The sequence below is a fragment of the Ochlerotatus camptorhynchus genome, unplaced genomic scaffold (genome assembly GCF_037179485.1).
Source record: "Ochlerotatus camptorhynchus isolate MF236.1 unplaced genomic scaffold, CSIRO-AGI_Acam_v1.1 ptg000213l, whole genome shotgun sequence".
Classification (NCBI taxonomy): domain Eukaryota; kingdom Metazoa; phylum Arthropoda; class Insecta; order Diptera; family Culicidae; genus Ochlerotatus; species Ochlerotatus camptorhynchus.
The window spans coordinates 4,989,482-5,014,055 of NW_027040703.1; the positions used below are offsets into that span (position 1 = coordinate 4,989,482).

The window sequence follows — 24,574 nt, forward strand, 5'->3', positions numbered from 1 at the left end:
AATAGAATAGCAGGCAATATATTTTATTATATATTAAGAAAAACAAATTTGTATATGTATTTGTACTAGTCTACATCGGTTGACGAAAAATAAATAAATAAATAAATAAATTAGAGGCATTTAGGCCGACATTACATCCATTGATGCAGGCCCTATATGATAAAAGCTCAAAAAATACTGTATTTTTTTCTGGTTTTGTCTGTGCTTGCCATAAATTTCCTACTTAATAGTGTGCTTTCTACTTCAAATAAACTGCATAGTAGTAGTAGTACTTAAACCATATAGATAAGTTATGCCGCGGATACACTTGTATAACAAGTTATGAGCATGAGCCTTGTTTGTATAATAAAACACATGCTGATAATTTGTCATACAAGTGTATCCGTGGCATTAATGTACCCGAACCTGGATGAGTATTGCACGAGCGAGTATTGACAAGTGCACCGGGAAGGACAGTAGGTGTATAGACTAGGACAGGCCTGCCCAACCTTTCTAAACTTGCTTGTTCTATGTTCGAAGAACATTTTTCTAGCTGCATTTTGCTTAATGCTTATTCATTCTGAGCTTCAAAATTCGTAATGATGAATAAAATTGGACTAGAATGAAATCATTACTGAAATCCAGATACCACGTCCGACCCGCGCGCCGCACGTTGAGCAGCGCTGGAATAGGAGGTCTGTCCCTATACACGCCGACTTAGCGGAAGGCACGGTTTATGTACTGAACAACAGAAATTACTGCACACAGTTGAAGGCTGTTGTAGCGATGGACAACTATTGTACCGATCTAACTTTCTTTCCCTTCCATTTCGACAAAAAAAAAACGACACTTAAACACGCTACAATTTGCCTAATCTTTCCTTTATTTTTTTCGCTTGTTGTGTTATTTAATGTAGTTTTTGTATACACCCAAACTATTTTTTACGCGGGCTTGTTTTCCTTTTTCTTTTTCGATGTTCAATTAAAACCAAGCAAGATCAAGCCAAAAATCAAGGAAAAATATGGTACCTACAGAAATTTTCTACCACTGATAATGAAAATTGGAAGAACATAAACTTCCCGCGTAAAAAAAGGGTTGGGTGTATCGTTTATGGTTATAGTAATTAATCATAAAACCACAATACGAGGCTGAAAGAATTTATTTTCTTTCAGTTTGGAGCTTTGTTTGATTCTGCGATTCTAGCACATTATTCTTCCCTTATGCTTATTTGTAATATCATTACGGGAGGGGGAAGGGGGGGGGGATGGTTGGTGCAAAGAAGATTACGAGATAAACTCAAAATATAAATCATAAGCATGGGTTACACTAGAGAATGGGACGCTATAATTTGTGGCTAACTATCGCTTATTCTAACAAAACCATACTGCATCAAAGGCAAGCGGATAATTGGTATTCGTCGTTCATATTCGTGAGAAGCATCCTGCAAAAGGTAGATTTTTTTCTTAGAATCGCTTAGGAATTGAAAGTAGCTTGTGAAAGGTCCAGTAAATTGAGTAGATTTGTAGGTGATTTGATAGTTTCGAATTTATCCTTACAGAACAACTATTTGCTTAGCTTCATTCTATAATGGATTGTTAAGATTTACAACTGTATTTCAATGGTTCAATCTCAACATGCCCAATTTGGCAATTGGGATTAAAGCGTTTCCCATTTTTATTGCAGATTAACTATCCAAATGTTGACCAAGTATGGAGTGTAATGATAATATTATTTATATAAAGTGTTTTATAAATGTGTTATTCCTCGTCTGGTGCTTACGATTTACCCCGACAGCTTTACCGGTTTCCTATTTCTTCTTTATTTTTGGTTAACAACGTTGCAAGCTGTTCTACCATCATCTGCTTCTTCACTCTTTCTGCTATCACGTGCATTTTATTTTCACATACAGTTTGTATAGTTTATTCCACGATTTAATTAAATATAACTCTTTAACACAAGAAAAAGAAACATCACATTCCTGCACTTATCCGATTAATTTATACAGCATATAAATTCCGATTAGGTGATTACAATGTGTAAAAATGTAAAAATATGAATAATAATCAGTAAATCATAATCTTTACATGTATCGATGATGTTTCTTGTTTGTTTGTCTTAAGCTTACTCATCACCATCTACTACCGTTTGGAGCACAGAGTAGATCTTTTCCTTTATCTTTGTTCGAGGTGTTCCGCAGTTACGTTGAATATGGCTTCTACTGCAACCATCAATCAGATCTGTGGTTTATTCGAAGAAATAAAACACAAAATGTACCTGCATTTTTGTTTCGAACCAAACCCATCACTTTTCTGTTTTCAATAGCAACGAACAACAAATTCTGTGTACTAGCTTCCAATACACGTCCGGTTACGACTGCTGTTATCTTATAGGAATGTGTATAAACTGTTGGTTGTTTGTGAGTATGTGTGTGGGCATGGATAATTTACATTTGATCCTTAGATTACCGCTGCTGCAACTGTTGCTGTTTGGTTTGCTTGCGAACAAAAAAAACTTTGGATATAGACGATGACACAGGCAGAGAATACAGCAAACTGGCCCAACGTTCTCGAAACACTTTAGATTGGCCCTTCCACGTTACTCACTTTCAGCGTGCAGTAGTATATCGTCTTGGCGAACAGAAGAAGAGCGACCAGGAACAGGCTGATGTAGGCAATGAACATTCCACTGTGATCCTGCAATGTTGGGAGGTTCGATTAGACTTTCCCACTGTCAAAGGACTTGATAATATCATAAGTAAAGAGACTGAATTAGTTAAAGAGACGACATCTTATCCATATGACAGGGACGATCGTAGTGTGCTGTGCTCGAAGAAAGGCATGGAAAATTTTCAGCCGTCAATTTTTGCTCCGTTTTTTCTCGACTTTTGTGAAGTTGTAATTAGATTTCGCTTATGCTCCCGCTCCAGAAATTTGTGGCATCGCGAGTGATAGTTTTTAAGTTCAGTTTATTTATGCGTTGTATGATTTTATGAGCGGTCACTTCGTGTTTGCGTCAAGGAGCAATTGACTATATTAAACCTGAGGATTGATCCCCGTAAGGCGGGTCTATGATCGGAACTACTACAACAAACGTGACAGAGCTGCTTGCAAAGGATTCACTTGGACTGATTTGGTGAGATTGTTCCTTTTTTTTTACTTTTTTTACTTTTATCTATTTAAACTTAATTTCTATGAATCCGTAGCATTTGGAATCATTTGATTCGGATGAGACTTAACTTTCATCCTATGGATTTTAGACATCCTATTTTTTTAGGAGACATCCTACTAAATACGTGCCATCTACAAAGCAGGAATTGCTTTGATGATGGAAGTGTACACGCAGTACCAATATACATTTTATATCGGTACTACGTGTATGCGGGGCGTGTTGTAAGTTCATGCATTGTTTCTTCTCATTGTAGACAGCGAATAACGAATAGCGAGCAAGGGCGCTATAACCTAGGCGAATACAGCATTCCCTCCGTATAGGTTACGTCCGCACACCGCTCTCTGTTGTCCTTCGACTGAGGTCGGCTGGATCGATTGAGGGATGGCAGTGGGTGGGCGGTGCCGTTCACGCTTGTACGGAGGGAGGACTGTACGCTCGAACACAAGGGGTAAATACCTGTGTTCCATCCCAGGAGATCGGACAACCAAGGAGTGTACATTAACTTTCTTAGCTCTGTCACTCCCAACGATTTATATAGCCTATTTTCAAATCCTGCATACGGAGCGGTTGGTACGGTATGTCCCCGCTCTTTGATTACCTGTGGATTAAATGTTAACCACTGTCTATACTTATTAAGTAGACATGGTAAACATTCACTTCCACAAAAATTAACTAAACGCTACACAGTAGGCCTGGCCGCTTTATTGTTTGTTTCACATCCTTGATGTGCAGCAGGCATTAATAATGACAAGAAAATGATAGATGTATTTCTATCATTTCCAGGATTCTTTCAAGTACTGGCTGTGTATGTGTAGACTAGACTAGACTAGACTAGACATCTTATCCATATGACAGGTCTTCTGCTCGATTGGAATAACTTTTCCTAACTTTGACAGATAATCGATTGTTCCAATTTCAGCCGCTTAAAGCCTGGTACGCAGCTGAAAAGAAAACGGAAAAGTAATTTTTGAGGATTTTTCCCAAAAGAAAATTTGACAGCTATAGGCTGCTAAATTTTGAGATTATAGGGAGATGTCGTCAAATTGTAAAATCAACACTTATTAGAGTTTATGTTGTTTAAATGCATCCAAAACATCATTTTTACAACAAACGTTAAAATTACCTAACGGAATAATTGGTCAGACCATTATTCCGCAAGGAAAGTGAAATTGCATTCAGAATGCGCCACCTTCATGTCGATCACGATACTAATGTAATCGATCTTTCCTTTACCGATTTCTTTTGAACTGCGTACTGGGTCAAGAAATGCTGAGGAAAAGTAATTTCTTTTGCATTCCGTGTCCTATCCCGTAGCACGTAAAAACGTCATTACTTTTCAGCTGCGTACCAGGCTTTAATCATGAGCCCCTTACATTGCTGAATGAATCAAAAACTGTCAATAATGCTAGGGTATAGAGCAAAAAATCATGTTTGCAAGAAAATACGTGCCAGTGCGAACCTTGACCTGAGGTAGGTTACAAAAACAAACGATCAAACTGACGTTTGCCTGAAATCAAGCTAACCATACCTTGATACCATGATACCATGATACCATCCATGTTGGAACGGAATCGAAAACACATTCGGTATGAACCACTTCATTCGAGCAGTTCAAAATAACGTTTACTACCACTCGAACATCTTTTTTTTTCTAGAAACAGCAAAAAAAGTAAGTGGTCAAAAAGTGACTTTCATAAAAAAAAATAAATAAAAAGTTGTTGCTCTAGTTTTCATAAGTCGCTGGTAGAAAATCATACCAAAACTGATTGACAAAGTGATCCATTAGTTAGGAGTTAATGTATCGAAAAACTCAAGCAGTTGGAATGGCACACTTTCAATCGAACCTTGAGCTGAAATAATACCCTACTTACCCTACTTAGCATTAGCATTAGCATTAGCATCGAACAAGTTGCACAATATCGTAGGTGGTACGAATTCAAAACTATTAAGAGCAAGACGGATATCTATTACTGGACAGATAGTAAGTAGGAAGTAATTACTATCTCCCAGATAAAGACATATCCCGCTCCAACAGTTAAGGATTGTCCTGGCCACGTCATTACAACTGGTAGGGATAGGAAAGGTATGTTAGTCCAACATTTACTTAAGAGAGATGCAGAGAACTCTACGACCCCTCATAAATGTCTCGGGAATTTAGGAATTATGTTAGTAGATAATACCCTACTTACCCTACTGCCCATAAAAGCATAACAGTCATTGGCGTAGCTAATGGGAGTGCCTAAGGGTGTCTGACCCTTTCCAGAATGATTTAGGCCCCCTCCAGAATTCAATGACGATTTATATTATTTAAATTGTCGGCATTAGAGTAATAAAAAAAATCAATAAACAGTCACATTTTTGCTTGATTTCCTGTTCGAATGGGACTGTTATGCGTTTATGGGTAGCGTACCCCGCGTGTAAAAATAGACGTCAGTGTTAAACAAAATTGCACATGATTAAATGAAACGATAAGTTCTATATCTGGCTTATAACAAAGTTCATTTTGTTCATAGGTTGCACGAAACTCACACACTCATTCAGGATTTAGGTGTTCGGTAATTATTTTTACTGACTCTGGTTTGTAAAGCAAAATTATAGCTGAAACATCAGTTCAGACGTGACTTGAAACCGACAATCGGTATTTAATAACTGAATATCAGTTAAGTTGCCAAAAGAATACTGTGTACTGCAAGTATTTTAACGGATTAAACGGTAAAGTAGTATGTTTACTGAGCTGTACTAATTTTCAGTACAAAATATTACCGAAGAAACAGTTTTATATAGTATTTACTGAATCCTCATCAATGTTGATGTGCATATAACTGATCATGAACAGTGCAATTTGACACAAGACACAATGCTTGGATAGTTTGGGCAAATAAAGTGCTGCCACGTAATTATGTACAGTTGACTGTAACTTTTACATAGGAAACTGTTCGAACTCAGGTAAGTAACTAATGTATAGATGATGTTCTGTATTCTCATTAGTTTTTGTTTAAATAGACGATGTTCGTTATGTACGCCAAATGATACCGTATGCAATTAAAAGTATTGTAGAATTTCGAAACAACATTATTGATCATGAGCCATATTGAAAGCGTTTGATGTATTTTATGCTGCTGCAATCATAATCATTATATTCAATCAACATTATTTTGATCATATGTACTGAGCTCATCGGTTGATTCCCCGATAATGGTTTTATATGCATTACTGAACATATAGTATTCTTTAACGTTTCATTTCCATTTTGCTGCTACTGGAAGTTCGGTATTCAAAATTGCAACCGATCTAATAACTGGGTGGTCCGCAGTTCAAAAACCCAGTAAAATTTTACTGACTTCGGTAAACTAAAATGAGTGTGAAACTGGGTAAAACGGTACAAGAATGAACAAAATAACTGTCTAGTCAGTTAAACTACAGCAAAATAAACAAAAAAATACTGAGCTTTCCAGTTAACATTGCTGAACGCAACTCGAACCATTTACTGAATGAACAGTTATTTTTGACAGATTGACTTTACGGACAGTTCGGTACTGCACATTATTGCTGTGATGATTACTGAGCGATCCGCAATTCAAAAACCCAGTAAAAATTTACTGACTCCAGTAATCTAAAGTTAGTGTGAGTGAAAACAAACAACCACCACTTACCTTTGCATAGGACATAGTGCCATAGGTAACGCCTATACCGATTCCTAAGAAAATCAATCCTCCAAGGAACAGCAGATTGCGCCGTTTGCGGCAAAAATCTGCACCAACCGACGAAACCTTGCGACAGTGAGGGCACCGGGCCAGGTGGTTCTTCAATGTGTCGAACTGAAAATGCAAAACATAACACCCGATTCGAAATTTGATCGTCTCTACACAAAAAACAAACGAAAAACGAAACCACTCACCAAGAATGTATCGTGACAGTGACCGCAGGTAACGCGGCACATACCGGGCATCGATAGCAACGGTGGCGTCACCGGACTCGGCGCCAGATTGATGATGCGCTTGCAGTTGGGCCTCGGGCAGGCCACCCGCTGGGAAGAGCTCTTGCAGATCAGCAGACAATTGCAGGGACAGCGGACATACTTTTTGCCAGGCGGAGCATTCCGAATTGGCTGCGAAAGAAATTGAAATTGTATTGTCGGTAGCTGTAAGCGTGCATTCATTCATTCAGTACGCTAGGTGACGTTCCTCATCGCAGCGAGAGCACTTTTATGGGTTGATTCATGGAACATGCTTTCTTATTCGTTAATATACACAAAAATGATATCTCGCACTGATGATGGTGTACAGAGGTGGGGTACCTAACTTTATTACGAACAGCTCTTAGTAAACATTGATAATCACTGAAAGCCAAATGAACGAAAGTGTGTACACTTCAACTAGCGGCAAGTCATGTGATACATTGAAGCGTAGTCCAACAAATTCATCACAATGGAAAAAAATATTTTTGCGAAAACAAAGATACCGTAAACTGCCATAATTCTGCGCAGTTAAGACTAACATAATTTCAACTATGTGATGAAAAAGTATTGAAGCTAACAGTGACCAAAAAGCAGTGTTGCTGAAGTTGTATATAAGACAAACATTAAACTTCCAATATCTGTGACATAGCCTTGCTAAAAAAAATCTTCAATATGTGCTTGCGCCTAATTCAATGTTTTCCGTCGATCTTGTTTTCCGTGCTGAGCACCAATGCTACCGACGCCAGGAAGGCAGCTCCCACACCTGGACCCTACCTATCGACCCATCAACTCATGAACCGGGGACCAAGCCGTTCCGAAGGAAGGCGTGATCACAAATCTCCTATTTATCAATTTTATCTAGATGAACGCGTCATTGGGAACGGTACTAATGTATATTTTTGGTCGCTTTTGAAAATTTAGTTGATTGCTGAATTTATGTATGTGCCCAAATTAGGGGCATTTTGGCCGACATTACATCCATTTCCCCTATTTGTTTACAGTCGAGGGGTGAGTGAGTTGCACCCTACCCGAGGTAATCCTGCTTGGACATCGATTTGGAAAAATCCTTGTCGATCCTTCGTATTCTTATTGCAATTTACTTGGAAATCGATTTGGAAAAACTTTCTTCTGCCGCCACGGCGCTTAAACGCAAAAGAAAACGGTAATCTGTTGATCCCCCTTCTGATGAAATTTATTTGAGCAATCAATTTGATATGCTCACGGATGATGAGAATGATCCATCATCATGACAAAAATCTAAACGTTCCCGGCTTAATGCTAAGAAGGAAAATGTCTCCTCTATTGTGATAACCACTTTCGATTTCTACGAGATGAACTAGTCAATGAGCTAAAAATCCCGCTAATCAAAAAAAACTTCCGATCTGCTTGCTCTTCGCACGGAACTTTTGAAATTGGCCGTCGGGGCGAATGCCGTGTATTGCCTGAAACCTTTGACGTCTATCAAACGTCTGACTGAGAAGCAACACTTTTTTTCATTTATGACACCAAAACTGAACGTCTGTTCAAAGTTGTCTTGAAAGGACTGCCCAGTGGTGAATCCCTGAATCAGATCAAAGATGAATTGAATAAATGACTTGAAGTTGAGCCAGTCCAAGTAATCAAAATGAAAATAAAATCCCGTCCTGGGGATCCCCGCAACGGGATTTCTAATGATTTTTCTTTAGTTCACTTCAAGCGAAGACAACAAATCAAGAATACTGGCAACTCTTCTATTTTCTCATACAAACGCTATGAGACAGGTACAATCGCGTCATCTGCCGCTCAAAGGTAAATGCTTCGAACGAATTTGATAGCAAAGATTACAACCTCAGAAGAAGGGTTTGTGTATTTGCTTATTTTTCTATGCGTTGCTTCCACCTTCATACAAGTGCTGCGCTACTGTATCTGTCGCTTGGATTCTGGCAAAGTTGCCAGTCTTTGTTGTCTTCGCTTCAAGTCTAGTGAACTAAACAACCCTTAGCTAGCCTTATGCTCCATGTCCGAGTGAAGTGGGACAATTTAGCATTTGATTGACACAAATCTTTCGTTTTGTTCCGAATGCGCGGAATTAGGCAGTGCGCAGAATTGTGGCGTTTTACGGTGTATGTATACTTCATAATTCTTACCGTTGCTTCGTGGCACTGTGAGCACTTGACGACGTGTTGTTCCTTCTTCCAGGAGATGTCTATCAATGCCTGGCAGACGCGGCAGGTCACTATAACACTACTCTGTTGCTCCTGTTGGTATGGCGGTGGAACCTCGTCCGGACCAATCGAAGAAGCCGTCACAATCGCTTGCGATGCTGGAAGTGAAAAAAAATGTATGAATCTCCGTTCAGTAATAGAAGACAGGCAATTTTTGAATGATGTCATTAGGGGAAAGCGGGGCAATTTCGAGAATGGAGCAATATATTACAAAAATCTGTTGCAGGTTTAATGCTTGAGTCTACTTAAACCATCCAATAAATTTTAGTCTAAAAAATTACTTTTCTCTAGTGCGAATATCCGAAAATTGTTCGACTATATCAAAATGGCAAAAATGTTATAAGATTTCTTATTCAGAAAATAAGGTCTATCAGTAGTTTCTTATAACTAATTGTTAATATTTCTTCAGCAGCTATAAAAATGGTGATTGGTTTCTTATATGGCACGATGTTTTTCTAGTTTTCAATAGATATTAAAGTTTTTCTTAACAAAATATTACTTAAGTCCGTTCGGGGCATTATGATATTTGTAACACTTTCTACGTAAATTGGGTTCTTTAGGGGTATTGAGGTAATGGCATATACGTAATCTGCATTACAAATGGAATCGAAATCCAACATTTCATCAATTTTGGAGCACTGGAACTATTTTAAATAAGTGCGATTACATTAGAAAAAATCAAGGGGGCAACCCCGGCGTAGTGGTTAACATCCATGCCTCTCACGCCAAAGTCACGAGTTCAAATCTCACCCCCGGACAAGTCACGAATAACCCAAGAGTGTTAAAATGACTATAATAAAAAAAAAAAAAAAAAAAAAAAAAAAAAAATCAACATCTTAGCGCCCCTCGATGTTACTTCGTATGGGAACGAACTGTCAGTTTGTTAGTTTTGTGTCAAACAGTGAAGTGATTATTTTGCTTTAAATATTGATTTAAAAATTGAGATGGAAGTAAATGGGATCGAAAAAAATATCGTTATGCTTAGAAAACGACGCCCTTTCAGATGGTGTATGACAACCGACATATTTTCCAAAATTAAAGAACCCAATTCTTCAATTTTGCTTTATCCCTTTTATAAATATGCCTGTATCATATGAAATCACGTTTTAAAGCAGCTGCTTTGGTTAAAATCAGTAATTCACAAGAATGAGAAAAATGTAGCCTTTTATAGGCAGGACTGAAATTTAATTTATTGTAATTATTGTTCAGGGGCTTCCCTTAGCTCAGTCGGTAAAGGTGCTGCTACAAAGCAAGACCATGCTGGGGGCGGCTGGGTTCGATTCCCGGTCCGGTCTAGGAATTTTTCGGGTTGGAAAATTTCTCGACTTCCCTGGGCATAGAAGTATAATTGGACTTGCCACACAATTATACCAATGCAAAAATGGTACAGCCATCGAAAGCTCTCAATTAATTAATAACCTGTGGAAGTGCATCTAGAACACTAAGTTGAGAGCACGCAATAAGCTAATATGCGATATGCAATAAGCTTAAAATGCGAAGAAGAAGAAGATTGTTCAGGCATGTACCGTGTCTTCCGCTAAGTTGTTATATAGGGACCAACTCCGTTACACTCGTCAGCTTGTGCGTTACTCTAGACTCACATGGGTGGCCGCATCCGGGTCCTCCCCTGGGTAGGCTCAAGTGTCCGCCCAGGCTCTGGTACATTAATTTATATCAATGCATGATTTAAGCTACTATTGTTTGTAATTTTCTAAATTGAGAAAAGTTGGTTTGATCTGCGTTGAATAACAGCACTTCATATGTAATAGTAGTTTTACATATTCTAAATTGGCCATAACATAATAATGTGCACGATACGATGACTAACTGAATTATGCAAAATAAATGTTTTTGATTTCCACTTTCACACACAAGATATGAACGTAGCGTAAGTTCGCCATTCACCGCTCATATTTAAAAATTTGTTGAAAAAGTTCACAAAATCAGTTCAAAACCAGCGTTTATCCTCAATAACTTACAAACCATGTAATACGTAAATTGGCCAGAAAAGATAGAAATTTTTTTATTTTTTTTTTTTCATTACGACATGAGCGCTAAATAGAACTCCTGGTTTACATGTATTAATAAGTATCAAAATCAATTCTAACAACATTGTTTTTTTTTAGTAGCGCCGGTGGTGTAGTGGTAAGCGTGATTGACTCTCACCCCAAAAGCCCTGGATTCAATCCCAGTCGCCGATTCTGTGAGGCATAAAATCCCTGATCTCGTTTTCTTTCAGAAGGAAAGTAAAGCCGTTGGTCCCCGGTCCATGAGATGATGGGTCGATAGATAGGGTCCAGGTGTGGGAGCTGCCTCCCTGGCGTCGGTAGCACTACGCGACACTAGTCTGCGTGTGGACTTCGCGTAGATGTCCTGACTTCGTAGGTGGTGAGGATTTCAAGTTATAGCTTATAGATACAGGAAGTTCACATGTACACTAGCGCCGCGTAGTTTCATTTTTCATTTTGCACCGTTTGGTGGGGCAATGGGAGCGCAAGTCAATCCAAAGCCGAGGATAAAGGAAGGGTAATGGCTGAATAGTCTATGCGGACCACTTGAACGCCATGGGAAAAGGAAGGGATTGAAGAGGTCGGTTATTGGGGGGTTTTGAGGAAATGACACATAGTACTAGATTTGTGTTGCAAAATGTAAAGAAACCGAAAATCCATCTCCCACTGATTCATCCTTTCACATATACACCAAATTGATATTTTAAAGCAACCATCAAAATAAACAGACAATATATGAAAAGGCTAGTTGCCTCCCTAAGCGGACCCCCCGCATCCTAACTCTTTTGTTAATCTACTTAATGTTATTAGGCTGTCTAAATTTTCTTATTTAAGTTCGTTTGATGATTATGATATCTCATTAGTCTAATTTAATAAATAATTGAAATCTCTAATTTACCTAATCAATCATAACTTATGCTTTATTAAGTACCTAAACTGCTATGTAATCTAAAATTTAACGTGTTTCAAGTAATTTTGACTTTGATCTATATTTATTAGGTGACACCTTCAAGTGACTAAAATGCTTCACTTTGAAATTAGTTTCCTAGCTGATTTTTAAATTATATAAGGTATATGCTCCAACAACACTCACACGTTTCCACTATGTCGTCCCACAAAATTACGTATGGATATGTCACAATAGAAGCACGCCACAGTGTTCAAACACTTATCCCAAACTTACAATACCATGGTGGTGTTTAATATTGTTCCTTGAGTAATGCTTCAATGAAAACAACAATCAAAGCTTGTCACGCAAATAGAAGGAGCACCGTTGGGTACTTTCTGAAATATTTCAATAGTATAATTCCCTTGCAAACCCAAATAAATCTATCTGCGTAAAAATAAATAAAATAAGAGTGATTTGCGGCGAAACCCGCCAGTATCGCACCCAACGTCAGTGCCTATACGTAAGCGTACTACAACGCGGCTTTCAAATAAAGGAGTAACAAGTGTGATACTATCACTTCAGGCTAGAACTTTGGTTCTCTTATGCAATGGTTCATCAGAGAGGGGAAGCTCAGTAATCCTCATCACATGCTCATGATGCTATTTTATTACGGCATGAGCCAACGATGCCGCACCTAAACCAACCGTCTCCAACGCTCCACTATGAAGCATAAGATTAGGCCCGCCAACCAACGTCCAGGTTAAAAACTAGCCAAGGGGAGGGGTGTACACTAGCACCGCGTAGTGAGATAATAAATTAGATAAATGAGATTATGACTCTAAAATAGAATCCAAATGATCATCGAAATAAATCACACACTTGTGTCCACATTGTGTTTACTGTACTCGAATTTGAGAGGATTGTTTTACTGTCACCATTTGTTGTTTACAATTCTGCAATGCTATATAATACTCTTCCGGTTGCTATTATTCACACATATGCTTAAGTGGTCCCGTAGGTATTGTAAATGCCTGTAAATCAATGACAGCTGGTTTGAATCCCGAAATGCAAAGGTTATTTTTAGACTCAAACAATATAAATAATTAAATCTAATTATACTCAGCATGAAGGTAAAACAGTCCGAAAAAAACAATGTAAGATATGAAGCAGTCTACCATTTTTGTTTTTGAAATAAAACTAGAATGCTGAACAAGGGTTGAAGGCTGAACAAGGGTTAATGCCTTAAAAAGCTTAAACATTATATTACTGTTAAGCTTTCGGCTGATTAAAATCACCAGATTTAGATTTTTTTTTTTTTTTTTTTTTTAATTCTTTATTTAAGAGATTTAGATGTTTAAAAACTGAAAAAAGGTTAACGTGAACTATGTACAACAATTATTCAAACTAAGGATTAATTAAAATCGTCAAAAGAACACTTCAGTGCCAACATTTCAAAGGGGCGTAATTGTATTTGTAAACAATGGCTTTAGCCGTCGATTTCTCGCAAATAAAAGCTCACTCGTGAAAATTAATTACACCAGCAGATAGAGGAGTGTTTCCTCTACCAGCTAGCATTGTTAATTTGGAGGAGTGAGCTTTTATTTGCGAGAAATCGACGGCGAAAGCCATTGTTTACAAAAGCAATTACGCCCCTTTGAAATGTTGGCACTGACTTGTTAAGCATCACATTGTTACCTGGAGGATTTCGAGATGTTTAAAACAAACATATTATGAAAATTACTCTCGAATAAATGGAGCGTCACATATCATACATTTGGGCTACAAAATGGTGAATTGACAACCTGGAAGGAGCGGAATACCTAGCCCTGGTCCTCACAAGTTCCTACTTCACGCCTCCTTGAGTCATATGATAACAAAAGACTACCAGCTGAAACATGGACACAGCTGGGTGGCGTAGCCTGGGCAATGTTGCCAGTCCGGCAATAGCAAAGTGAAGAGGTGCGACGCGAACACTGGCGCGGTAACCATAGTACGGTGATAGAGGAAATGCTTCACCAAACCCGAGCGTCTGTTCACCATGGAGGTGCGGCTCAAAACGGCGTCTGTTCTCCATGTTAGGAGCGGCTGAGCACCGTCCTATTGCCAGCGTGCGACTCTAAACAGAGCTGTGCACGATGGTCCCCCGGCGAGACAGGGGGTTGGGGCAGGCCCAACAAGCCGCCCTGGGAAAAAAAAGTTGCAAATACCGAAGAAAGAAATACGGATCGGAACAATCGGCACAGACCTACGCGACGAAATAAGGATTACGATTGGAAACTTGGAACATGGAACTGCACATCACTCGGCTTCCCGGGTTGCGATAGGTTAATCTATGACGAACTTCAACCATGCAACTTCGAAGTCGTAGCACTGCAGGAACTTTGCTGGACGGGACAAAAGGTATGGAAAAGCGGGCATCGAGCGGCTACTGTGGCACCACCAACGAGCTGGGAACCGGCCTTGTAGTGCTGGGTAAGATGCGCCAACGCGTGATTGGTTGGCAGTCGATCAACGCGAGGATGTGCAAGTTGAGGATTAAGGGCCGTTTCTTCAACTACAGTATCATCAACGTGCACTGCCCACACGAAGGGAGACCCGACGACGAGAAAGAAGCGTTCTATGCGCAGCTGGAGCAGGTGTACGATGGCTGTTCGCAACGGGACGTCAAAATCGTCTTCTCCGACATTATCAACGTCCGCACGTACCGCAGTGCGAACATAGATTCGAACCACTACCTAGTTGCAGTATGTATGCGCTCAAAACTCTCGACGGTGCATAACACACGTCGAAGTCGAACGCCGCGACCCAACATTGAGCAACTACGGGACGCCGGAGTTGCCCAGGACTACGCGCAGCAACTGGAAGTTGCACTACCCACGGAAGAGCAGCTTGGCGCAGCTTCTCTTGAAGATGGCTGGAGGGACATCCGTTCAGCCATAGGTAGTACTGCTGCAGCGGCACTAGGTACTGCAATCCCGGACCGAAGAAATGACTGGTTTGACAGCGAATGCAAACTGTTAGTAGAGGAGAAGAATGCAGCACGGGCGAGAATGCTGCAACACCGCACGAGATTGAATGTGGAGCGATACAGACAAGCGCGGAACAGACAAAACTCGGTTTTCCGAAGGAAGAAGCGTCAGCAAGAAGACCGAGATCGCGAGACGATGGAAAATCTGTACCACGTAAACGACACACGGAAGTTAGCCGGTATGTGCAAGGACTTGGACGGCAACCTTCTCACGAACGAGTGTGAGGTGATTGAGAGGTGGAAGCAGTACTATGACGAGCACCTCAACGGTGAAGCAGCAGAAAACGAAGGTGGCACGACAACAGACCTTGGAGCACGCGCAGAAGACGACAGGCTACCGGCCCCCGGCCCCCGATCTTCAAGAAGTTGAGGAGGAGATCGGTCGGCTGAAGAACAACAAAGCAACTGGTGTAGATCAACTACCAAGTGAGCTATTAAAATACGGTGGTGAAGCACTGGCTACAGCGCTGCACTAGGTAATTGCCAAGATTTGGGAGGAGGAGATATTACCGAAGAAGTGGATGGAAGGTGTCGTATGCCCAATATACAAAAAATGGGCGACAAGTTGGATTGCTGCAACTACCGCGCGATCACACTGCTGAGCGCCGCCTACAAGGTACTCTCCCAAATTCTATGCCACCGTCTGTCACCATTTGCAAGAGTTCGTGGGGCAATACCAGGTGGGATTCATGGGTGCCCGCGCTACCACGGACCAAATTTTCGCGATGCGGCAGGTTCTGCAGAAATGCCGCGAATACAACGTGCCCACACATCATTTGCTCATAGATTTCAAATTCAAATGCGCATACGACACAATCGATCGAGATGAGCTATGGCAGATTATGCACGAGTACGGATTTCCGGACAAACTGACGCGTTTGGTCAAGGCGACGATGGATCGAGTGATGTGCATTGTTCGAGTATCGGGGACACTCTCGAGTCCCTTTGAATCTCGAAAGGGGTTACGGCAAGGTGATGGACTTTCGTGTCTGCTGTTCAACATCGCCTTACAAGGTGTGATCAGAAGAGCTGGGATAGACACGAGTGGCACGATATTCACGAAGTCCATCCAGCTCCTTGGCTTCGCCGATGACATTGACATTAACGTTAACGTTTGCGTCTGTTCGCAACTCTTCTTGTCAAGCTTTACACGCTTATTTTTAAAGATTCTTTCACATATTTGTTACCAAATGCCGGCGCCGATGCTTGACTGCTTTTTCACCCCATGGGTCTGGGTTCAATCTTAGCCGAGGTCGGTGGGATTTTTCTGAGGCATAAAAATCTCTGGTCCGCCGTTGGTACCACCCCCTACCATGTGTGTTGAATGGGTGCGATATCCTATGCAGGTGTGGAAGCTGCCTTCCTGCACATTTGATTGCCATCAATGGATGGCGATCGATGTCCATCGATTGCCACTGCGGAACAGAGACCGACGTTAAATAAAGGAAAGAAGATTTGTTACCAAATCAAGCAAATCAAGATTTCTAGACTAACATTTGAAAAGGGCGGAACTCCAAAATTACCATATCGAGAAAATCGCTTCCGAATTTTGATGACCTACAAATTAATCCTATTTCACGACTTTCCATTTTCTGGATGATTTTATAAGCTTGACATATAGTTAATAGTGTAATCTATCGTCATGCATCACTAAAAACTCAAAAAAAGTTTTCTTTGTCGTGAAATTGAGAAGAAAACATTATTCGCCCTGATAATTTCTTACATGTTGTTACCCCCCAGATCTTCCATCCTTTGAACTGCCAACACTGGTGATACGCCGTGGAAGTACACCATCGGGATTTTTTGTTTGTTGTTCCGCCTTGGTTCTTCGTTCGCAAATTTTGTGAGAGTGGAATTACGCTCGGAGATTTTTTGGTCTTCTTTTTGTTCGTTGTTTACACGTGAAATATCAATCGGATGCGTTTCAAATGAATCGGGCGTGACTAGATACTACATAATCAATACGTTTGGCATATTAAAACAATGTTTTGGTGCAAGGCGTAACAACCAGTTGCATCATCAAATTGAAAGTTGGAAATACGCCATGTAAGAAGAAACGTTTTTGATGATATGAAGTGATATTTTCTTTTACTTTTTCGTGTTTATCGAGTAGTTTGTGAACTGTTCTCTCTATATGTGCCAAAATATGGTTTGTTTACATTTTGGCCCCTTTCAAATGTTAGTCTAGATTTGATATCATTTTTAAAATTCAAATCCTTTACCCTCAACATTGGTCGTAAAAAGTTACTTTAGTGAGTAAATTTTAAGATATAGTTATTTTTTGGTGAACAAACTGACTTTCTTGAAAATAGTGAGCTAGCCACTAAAAGGAAATATTTCACGATATATGAATTTTTTATTCCAACGTGATATCTGTTCTGGGGTCGGTTAATGCTGGGTAATGCGCAATACAGATCCCATTGAGATCACTAGCCTCTTCCCAGCAACTGTGAGTAACCTTAGGGAAGATCGGGTAACCAACCCCGGTGGGAACTTTGGTCATAGGCTGACAGGGAAGGGAGGGGTTTGCTTCGGCAAGCCTGAGCGTCTGTTCTCCAGGAGGAGCGGCTCACAACAGCGTCTGTTCCCATGTTAGGGGCGGCTGATCTACGTCCGAGTGCCAGTGAAGGACTCTAAGCACAACTGTGCACCCTGGTCCTCCGGAAAGTTAGGGGGTTGGTGTCAGGCCCTGCGAGCCAGCCGTAAAAAAGCATTGCAACGGAAAATCAGCAACAGAGGAATACGAACCGAGACCAACGGCAACGACCCCAGCGACGAAATAGGACTTGCGATTGGAAACTCGGCACGTGGAACTGTCGATCTCTCAATTTCATCGGGAGCACCCGAATACTCGCCAATCTACTGAAGGACCGTGGATTCGGCATCGTAGCGCTGCAGGAGGTGTGTTGGACAGGATCCATGGTGCGAACGTTCAGAGGTAATCATACCATCTACCAGAGTTGCGGCAACACACGCGAGCTGGGAACAGCTTTCATCGTGATGGGCGAAATGCAGAAGCGCGTGATCGGTTGGTGGCCGATCGACGAAAGAATGTGCAGGTTGAGGATCAAGGGCCGATTCTTCAACTTTAGCATAATCAACGTGCACAGCCCTCACTCCGGAAGCACTGATGATGACAAGGACGTATTTTACGCGCAGCTCGACCGCGAGTACGATCGCTGCCCAAGCCACGACGTCAAGATCATCATAGGAGACCTAAACGCTCAGGTAGGCCAGGAGAAGGAATTCAGACCGACGATTGGAAAGTTCAGCGCCCACCAGCTGACGAACGGGAACGGCCTACGACTCATCGATTTCGCCGCCTCCAAGAACATGGCCATACGTAGCACCTTCTTCCAACACCACCTCCCCTATCGTTACACCTGGAGATCACCACAGCAGACGGAATCACAAATCGACCACGTTCTGATTGATGGACGGCACTTCTCCGACATTATCGACTCCAGGACCTATCGTGGCGCTAACATCGACTCTGACCACTACCTGGTGATGGTCAAACTGCGCCCAAAACTTTCCGTCATCAACAATGTACGGTACCGACGCCCGCCACGGTACAACCTAGAGCGACTGAAGCAACCGGATGTCGCCTTAGCATACGCGCAGAATCTCGAGGCAGCGTTGCCAGAGGAGGGCGAGCTCGATGTACCCCCTCTAGAGGACTGCTGGAGTACAGTAAAAGCAGCCATCACCGACGCAGCCGAGAGCACCATCGGGTACGTGGAAAGAAGTCGACGGAATGAATGGTTCGACGAGGATTGCAGAGCGATTTTGGAGGAGAAGAACGCAGCGCGGGCGGTAATGCTGCAGCATGGAACCCGACAGAACGTGGAACGGTATAAACAGAAGCGGAAACAGCAGACCCGCATCTTTCGGGAGAAAAAACGCCGCCTGGAAGAAGCGGAGTGCGAGGAAATGGAACTGCTGTGCCGTTCCCAAGAAACACGGAAGTTCTACCAGAAGCTCAACGCATCTCGCAACGGCTTCGTGCCGCGAGCCGAAATGTGCAAGGATAAGGACGGGAGCCTCTTGACGGACGGACGTGAGGTGATTGAAAGGTGGAAGCAGCACTTCGATGCGCACCTGAATGGCGAGGAGAACGTAGGCACGGGAGACCAGCGCAATGGAGGAAACGACTACGTCAGTGCAGCAGAGGACAGAACTGATCCAACTCCCACGCTGATCCAGTTTATTCGAATCTCGCCGGGGACTGCGACAAGGTGACGGACTCTCATGCCTACTCTTCAACATTGCTCTAGAAGGTGTAATGCGACGAGCCGGGCTCAACAGCCGGGGTACGATTTTCACGAAATCCGGTCAATTTGTATGCTTTGCGGACGACATGGACATTATCGCAAGAACATTTGGAACGGTGGCAGAACTATACACCCGCCTGAAACACGAAGCAGCAAAGGTCGGACTGGTGGTGAGTGCGTCAAAAACAAAGTACATGCTAGTAGGCGGAACCGAACATGACAGAATTCGTCTAGGAAGTAATGTCACGATAGACGGGGATACTTTCGGGGTAGTGGAGGAATTCGTTTACCTTGGATCCTTAATGACGGCTGACAACAATGTGAGTCGTGAAATACGAAGGCGCATCATCAGTGGAAGTCGTGCCTACTACGGGCTCCAGAAGAAACTACGGTCAAAAAAGATTCACCCCCGCACCAAATGTACCATGTACAGAACGCTAATAAGACCGGTGGTCCTCTATGGACACGAGACATGGACTATGCTCGAGGAGGACCTGCAAGCACTCGGAGTTTTCGAGCGACGCGTGCTAAGGACGATCTTCGGCGGTGTGCAGGAGAACGGTGAGTGGCGGCGAATAATGAACCACGAGCTCGCTGCACTCTATGGCGAAGCCAGCATCCAGAAGGTGGCCAAAGCCGGAAGGATGCGGTGGGCAGGGCATGTTGCAAGAATGCCGAACAACAACCCTGCAAAGTTGGTGTTCGCTACTGATCCGGTTGGCACAAGAAGGCGTGGAGCGCAGAGAGCACGATGGGCGGACCAGGTAGAGCATGATCTAGCGAGCATTGGGCATGACCGAGGATGGAGAGCGGCAGCCGCAAACCGAGTATTGTGGCGTACTATTGTTGATTATGTCTTATCTTAAATGTGATGTTGTACAAATAAATGTATGTATGTATCTGTTCTGAAAAGGCATAAATATAACTCTCCTTTCTCGAAGTTTTAGAAGAGACAATCTCAAAATATTGCTCAATCGTAAAGTTCAAGATTTAGGAAACGTCGATCTTTGACTGCTTGAATGTTATGATTAATGGTCAAGCAATTTTGGTGTGACATTCTACATTCTAGAAGAAAAACTCTCTAAATTTTGTTGTATTTCGAAGTTCGAGTGGTAGTAAATGTCATTTTGAACTGCTCGAATGAAGTGGTTCATTGATTTACTTGAGACTCTTTTTGAAAATCCTTCCTAACTAATATAACGACGGTTTACTAAGCATGATTACTCATTAATACATGCAATCATCACCGCACCATCCCCTATCATTCATCTTACAGCAGCGAAATCAAGCTGATAGCTAGCACTCGGTGTCCTCGTTCGGAAACAGGGAGACATTTTCAATCTAGTTTCAATAAGCCACTCCTTATCACGAACTCAACTACCTATGGCGAAAGTTTTGCTTCCTAATTCCAATCACATCGATCGTCATTACACAGACAAACAGACATAACCCTCACAAGGTGTTCATCGAACAACCATTTAACGGTCAATTTAAAAGTATCTCAGTTGGTAGTACTGCCACCTGTGGCGCGCATAGTCAATTCCGTTTGACGTTTACACACTACCGCCATCTGTTCAGTATACTACCCACCACAGTGTACTCAACAGATGGCGGTAATGTTTTAGCGACGATGTTTTACAATAAGAAATATTCAATGTGTTATGTCTGTTTATCTGTGGTCATTATATGTATATTAGGGTGGCCCAAGCAGCACACATCCACCACAATAAATTGCTACAACTGAAGTAATGAAATTGGGTTGTTAGCGGAATGCTAAATAAAGCAGCAAAAAAAGGTTATCTTCCATTTAATTCCACTTAATTAATTTTGGTATCCATGCCAGATACGTATTTCGACTACAATGTGCAGTCTTCATCAGTGTCATTCCCAGTGGGAATGACACTGATGAAGACTGCACATTGTAGTCGAAATACGTATCTGGCATGGATACCAAAATTAATTAAGTGGAATTAAATGGAAGATAACCTTTTTTTGCTGCTACAACTTGATTGCGACTGGAATAAGTTCCACACAAGTAACCACAATTGTTCAGTGACAAGCATGCTGCTAGGCTCCCCACAGCTCTATCGATTCGTATTCAAATTTTAATTAATTCGGTTACGATCTGGATTTGCGGGAGAGCTTTAAAATGTGCATGTGAAACGGTATAAAACTATTCATTTACTTGACAAAATTACATAATTTGCTTAATTTTCACCAAACCTGGAACTTAGATTGAGAAATGATTGAGAAGTAGGTATGCACACATAGCCATAAATAAAAAAATAATAACTTTTTGCACAGAAGTCGAATCGATTTGCGGCCTTCAACAAAATTGTTCTGTATAGTTTTCTCAATGTGAGTCCCTGGTTTGGTAAAAGTTGAGCGATTTTTGAATTTTTAATAAATTTAAATAATTGAACAGTTTCGGAACGTTTCCCATACAAATTATAAAGTTCACCCGCAAATCCAGATCGTACCCAAATTCGTTCAAATTTGGCACAGTTTTTGGGGACCTCAATACGAACCGAAAGAGCTGCGGAGAGAAGGAGGCTGTTAAGTTGTCCCACCCTAATGTATATATGAAGCGATGAAGCGTCTCCATCGATGATTCCAACACTGACCGTGGCTCCGAACCACCGTAATTGATTGTACCAACAATCACTATCGCTCATATTTCAAAATGTGTATGCCCTACCAGCAGGCGAAGCAAAATAAGGAAATTATTCTATAAATGCTAAACAACCAGCTAATTACATATGGCGGTTGTGATGACACATCGAGTCCATTTAGAATCAAATGCAATGCCGAGTGACCACTGCCGGCGTATTGACTGACTACATAATCGTTATGATTACAAAATACATAAACAAGCCTCGTACATACCATACTTACAACTCGCAGTTACAAAAAAATGAAGCAACGTTTCGAATCCGATGCGTGAGAGTGCGCGACAAAGCAAATCGACATTATTGTAACGAGGGGATTTGCGGTTTGGACGATGAGCTGTGAGTTCTATTTCCAGTTTACTCATGGGTTACACTGTCGATGGACGCATAATTGTCCCATGTGCTATGGAATTTCATACACACATGGGACAATTATGCTTCCACCGACAGTACAGTAGTTCGTTGTATCTACGGTGACTGGAAGATTCTGTTCCACAGGACTCGGCTCTGAGCCAATCGCTTTCACAGCGTCAACATGTTTTTCTCAATTGCAAACAGTCAAATACTTAGTGCTGCATGCCCACCCCTCCGAGGCCTGTCATATTTTATATGTTTCATAGGTACTATCCATTCCGTTATTTGATAACGGATACATACGAGATGAAAATATGCTGATTTGTCGCATCGAATAGATGACACCCCTCCGATTCCTAACTACATCACCGCACACATGCAAACGAACGCAGCGAGCGGCCAGCAGTGAATAATAATACATGCATGTGGTCTAAAACATACGTGGAAGCAAATCTCAACCACTCAACTAGTTAGCGATAATTGGTCAACCAGAGATAAGAGCGACTTGCCAGGCCAGGCAGTCAGGTCTTACGACAAGGCAAAAGAATTCTTTATTGCCGCACGGATTATCTTGTTCATGATTGTTTGCATAAGGGGGGGATGATATTGTTTACATATTGTGCCGAAACGAAAATAATTAAAAAATCGTCACAAAATTGTTGTCTATTAACAGCAAGAATAAAGTGATAGTCAATAGAGGGCAATGGTATAAGCTATAGATCCGCGTTTCTACATTGAGAGACACTTTTTATAGGTATTATGGAATAGCGAAAAAAAAACTTGATTGTATGCAGGGCATGGGCAAAATGAAAAACAACAACGAAAGCGAAGGCTACCAGTAAGAACAACTTGACTCACGGCCTGAACACTTCTGATTTTCTTCTGTTTTGAACCAAATAATGCCGCTTGGATTTGACCATCACCTATCCACAACAATAGCTATATGAAGGCAGAATATTTTTTCTTTCTGCTTTATGCTACAAGGGACGAGGGTGGAACCCGATAGGGAAACCTAAAAAAGTCCCACAGAACTTTTGATATTCGATGTGAAAGTTCCCTATGCGATAGATACATACAAGCTAGGAGGCAAATTACTTACGCTGTTCCAATCCGGAATCCGGCTGACCCGACTGGGAGGACTGCTTCAGGAGCGGTTGCTTTTCCGATTCTCCGTCCATAGCGGTGCGTCTAGGGAGAAAACCTATCCAGTGGTTTCCCTACCGATCTGCTTATCCGGAACCGTAGCAATCAGGAAAAAGTGCTTTGCGATCTTTTTTTTTCGCTATACCTGCACCACTTTTCGATAGACAGACTGTATTCTTCACTGTGATATTTGCTGTCGCAGATTGAAGCGAAAATCAAGCCTTCAGCTACTACACAATTTTCCTTGATTCAAGGATTCCGTGGATCCACTGAAAATGGTACACGATCAGATCTATGTTCGGTCGTAGTATTCCACCGATTTTCATGCGATTCCGTAATCTCCGTATCACTTTTCCAGCGCACTATTGACGGACAATGAAAATGACTGTACAAAACTGCACCACCATATTAAAAAAAGATCTCTTCTGCCACTTTATCCTTCGTTCTCCTGCCTCTCTCGCCCTCTGTGTATGTGGCGTCGAATCTATATACGATTTCTACCTCCTACCTTGGCGTAACAGAGAATGAGAGTACTCAGACCTATAATCCACGACACGACCGTTGTCAACACCAGAACCGACAAAACGGTAACACAATCACGGGCAGTGAAATGGAGTCGCACTAGCAGTAAGTACTAGCAAGCAAAGAATAGCAATGTATGAATCATACACGGAGAACGGAACAAGCGGACGTAGGTTTTTAGGGATCTTCTAGTTGAAAAGTGGAGCAAAAGTGCATCAGAGAAGCCAAACAAAGGAGACAAAAACGTCAACGTCAAACGCGCTGTCAAAAAGTATGGAGTGCTCGATGCAGGGTTCTGTATTTGGAAATCCGATGTATACAAAAGATGGGAATATTCACAGTAAAATAAATCTTTAATTCGATGCTAACATTTCATT

The 24,574-nt window shown here is 41.5% G+C and overlaps 1 protein-coding gene across 1 annotated transcript; it reads right to left on the bottom strand.

The window, feature by feature from the left end:
- Positions 1-1,073: 1,073 nt before the first annotated feature.
- Positions 1,074-24,411, bottom strand: LOC135703453 (type 1 phosphatidylinositol 4,5-bisphosphate 4-phosphatase-like). Its single transcript, XM_065224703.1, has 5 exons — positions 23,632-24,411; positions 9,232-9,407; positions 7,046-7,255; positions 6,801-6,965; positions 1,074-2,672 (listed from the first exon to the last, which is right to left on the bottom strand). Exons 1-5 carry the CDS (start codon positions 23,708-23,710, stop codon positions 2,556-2,558), a joined length of 747 nt encoding a protein of 248 aa, XP_065080775.1. The 5' UTR covers positions 23,711-24,411; the 3' UTR covers positions 1,074-2,555.
- Positions 24,412-24,574: the final 163 nt, after the last annotated feature.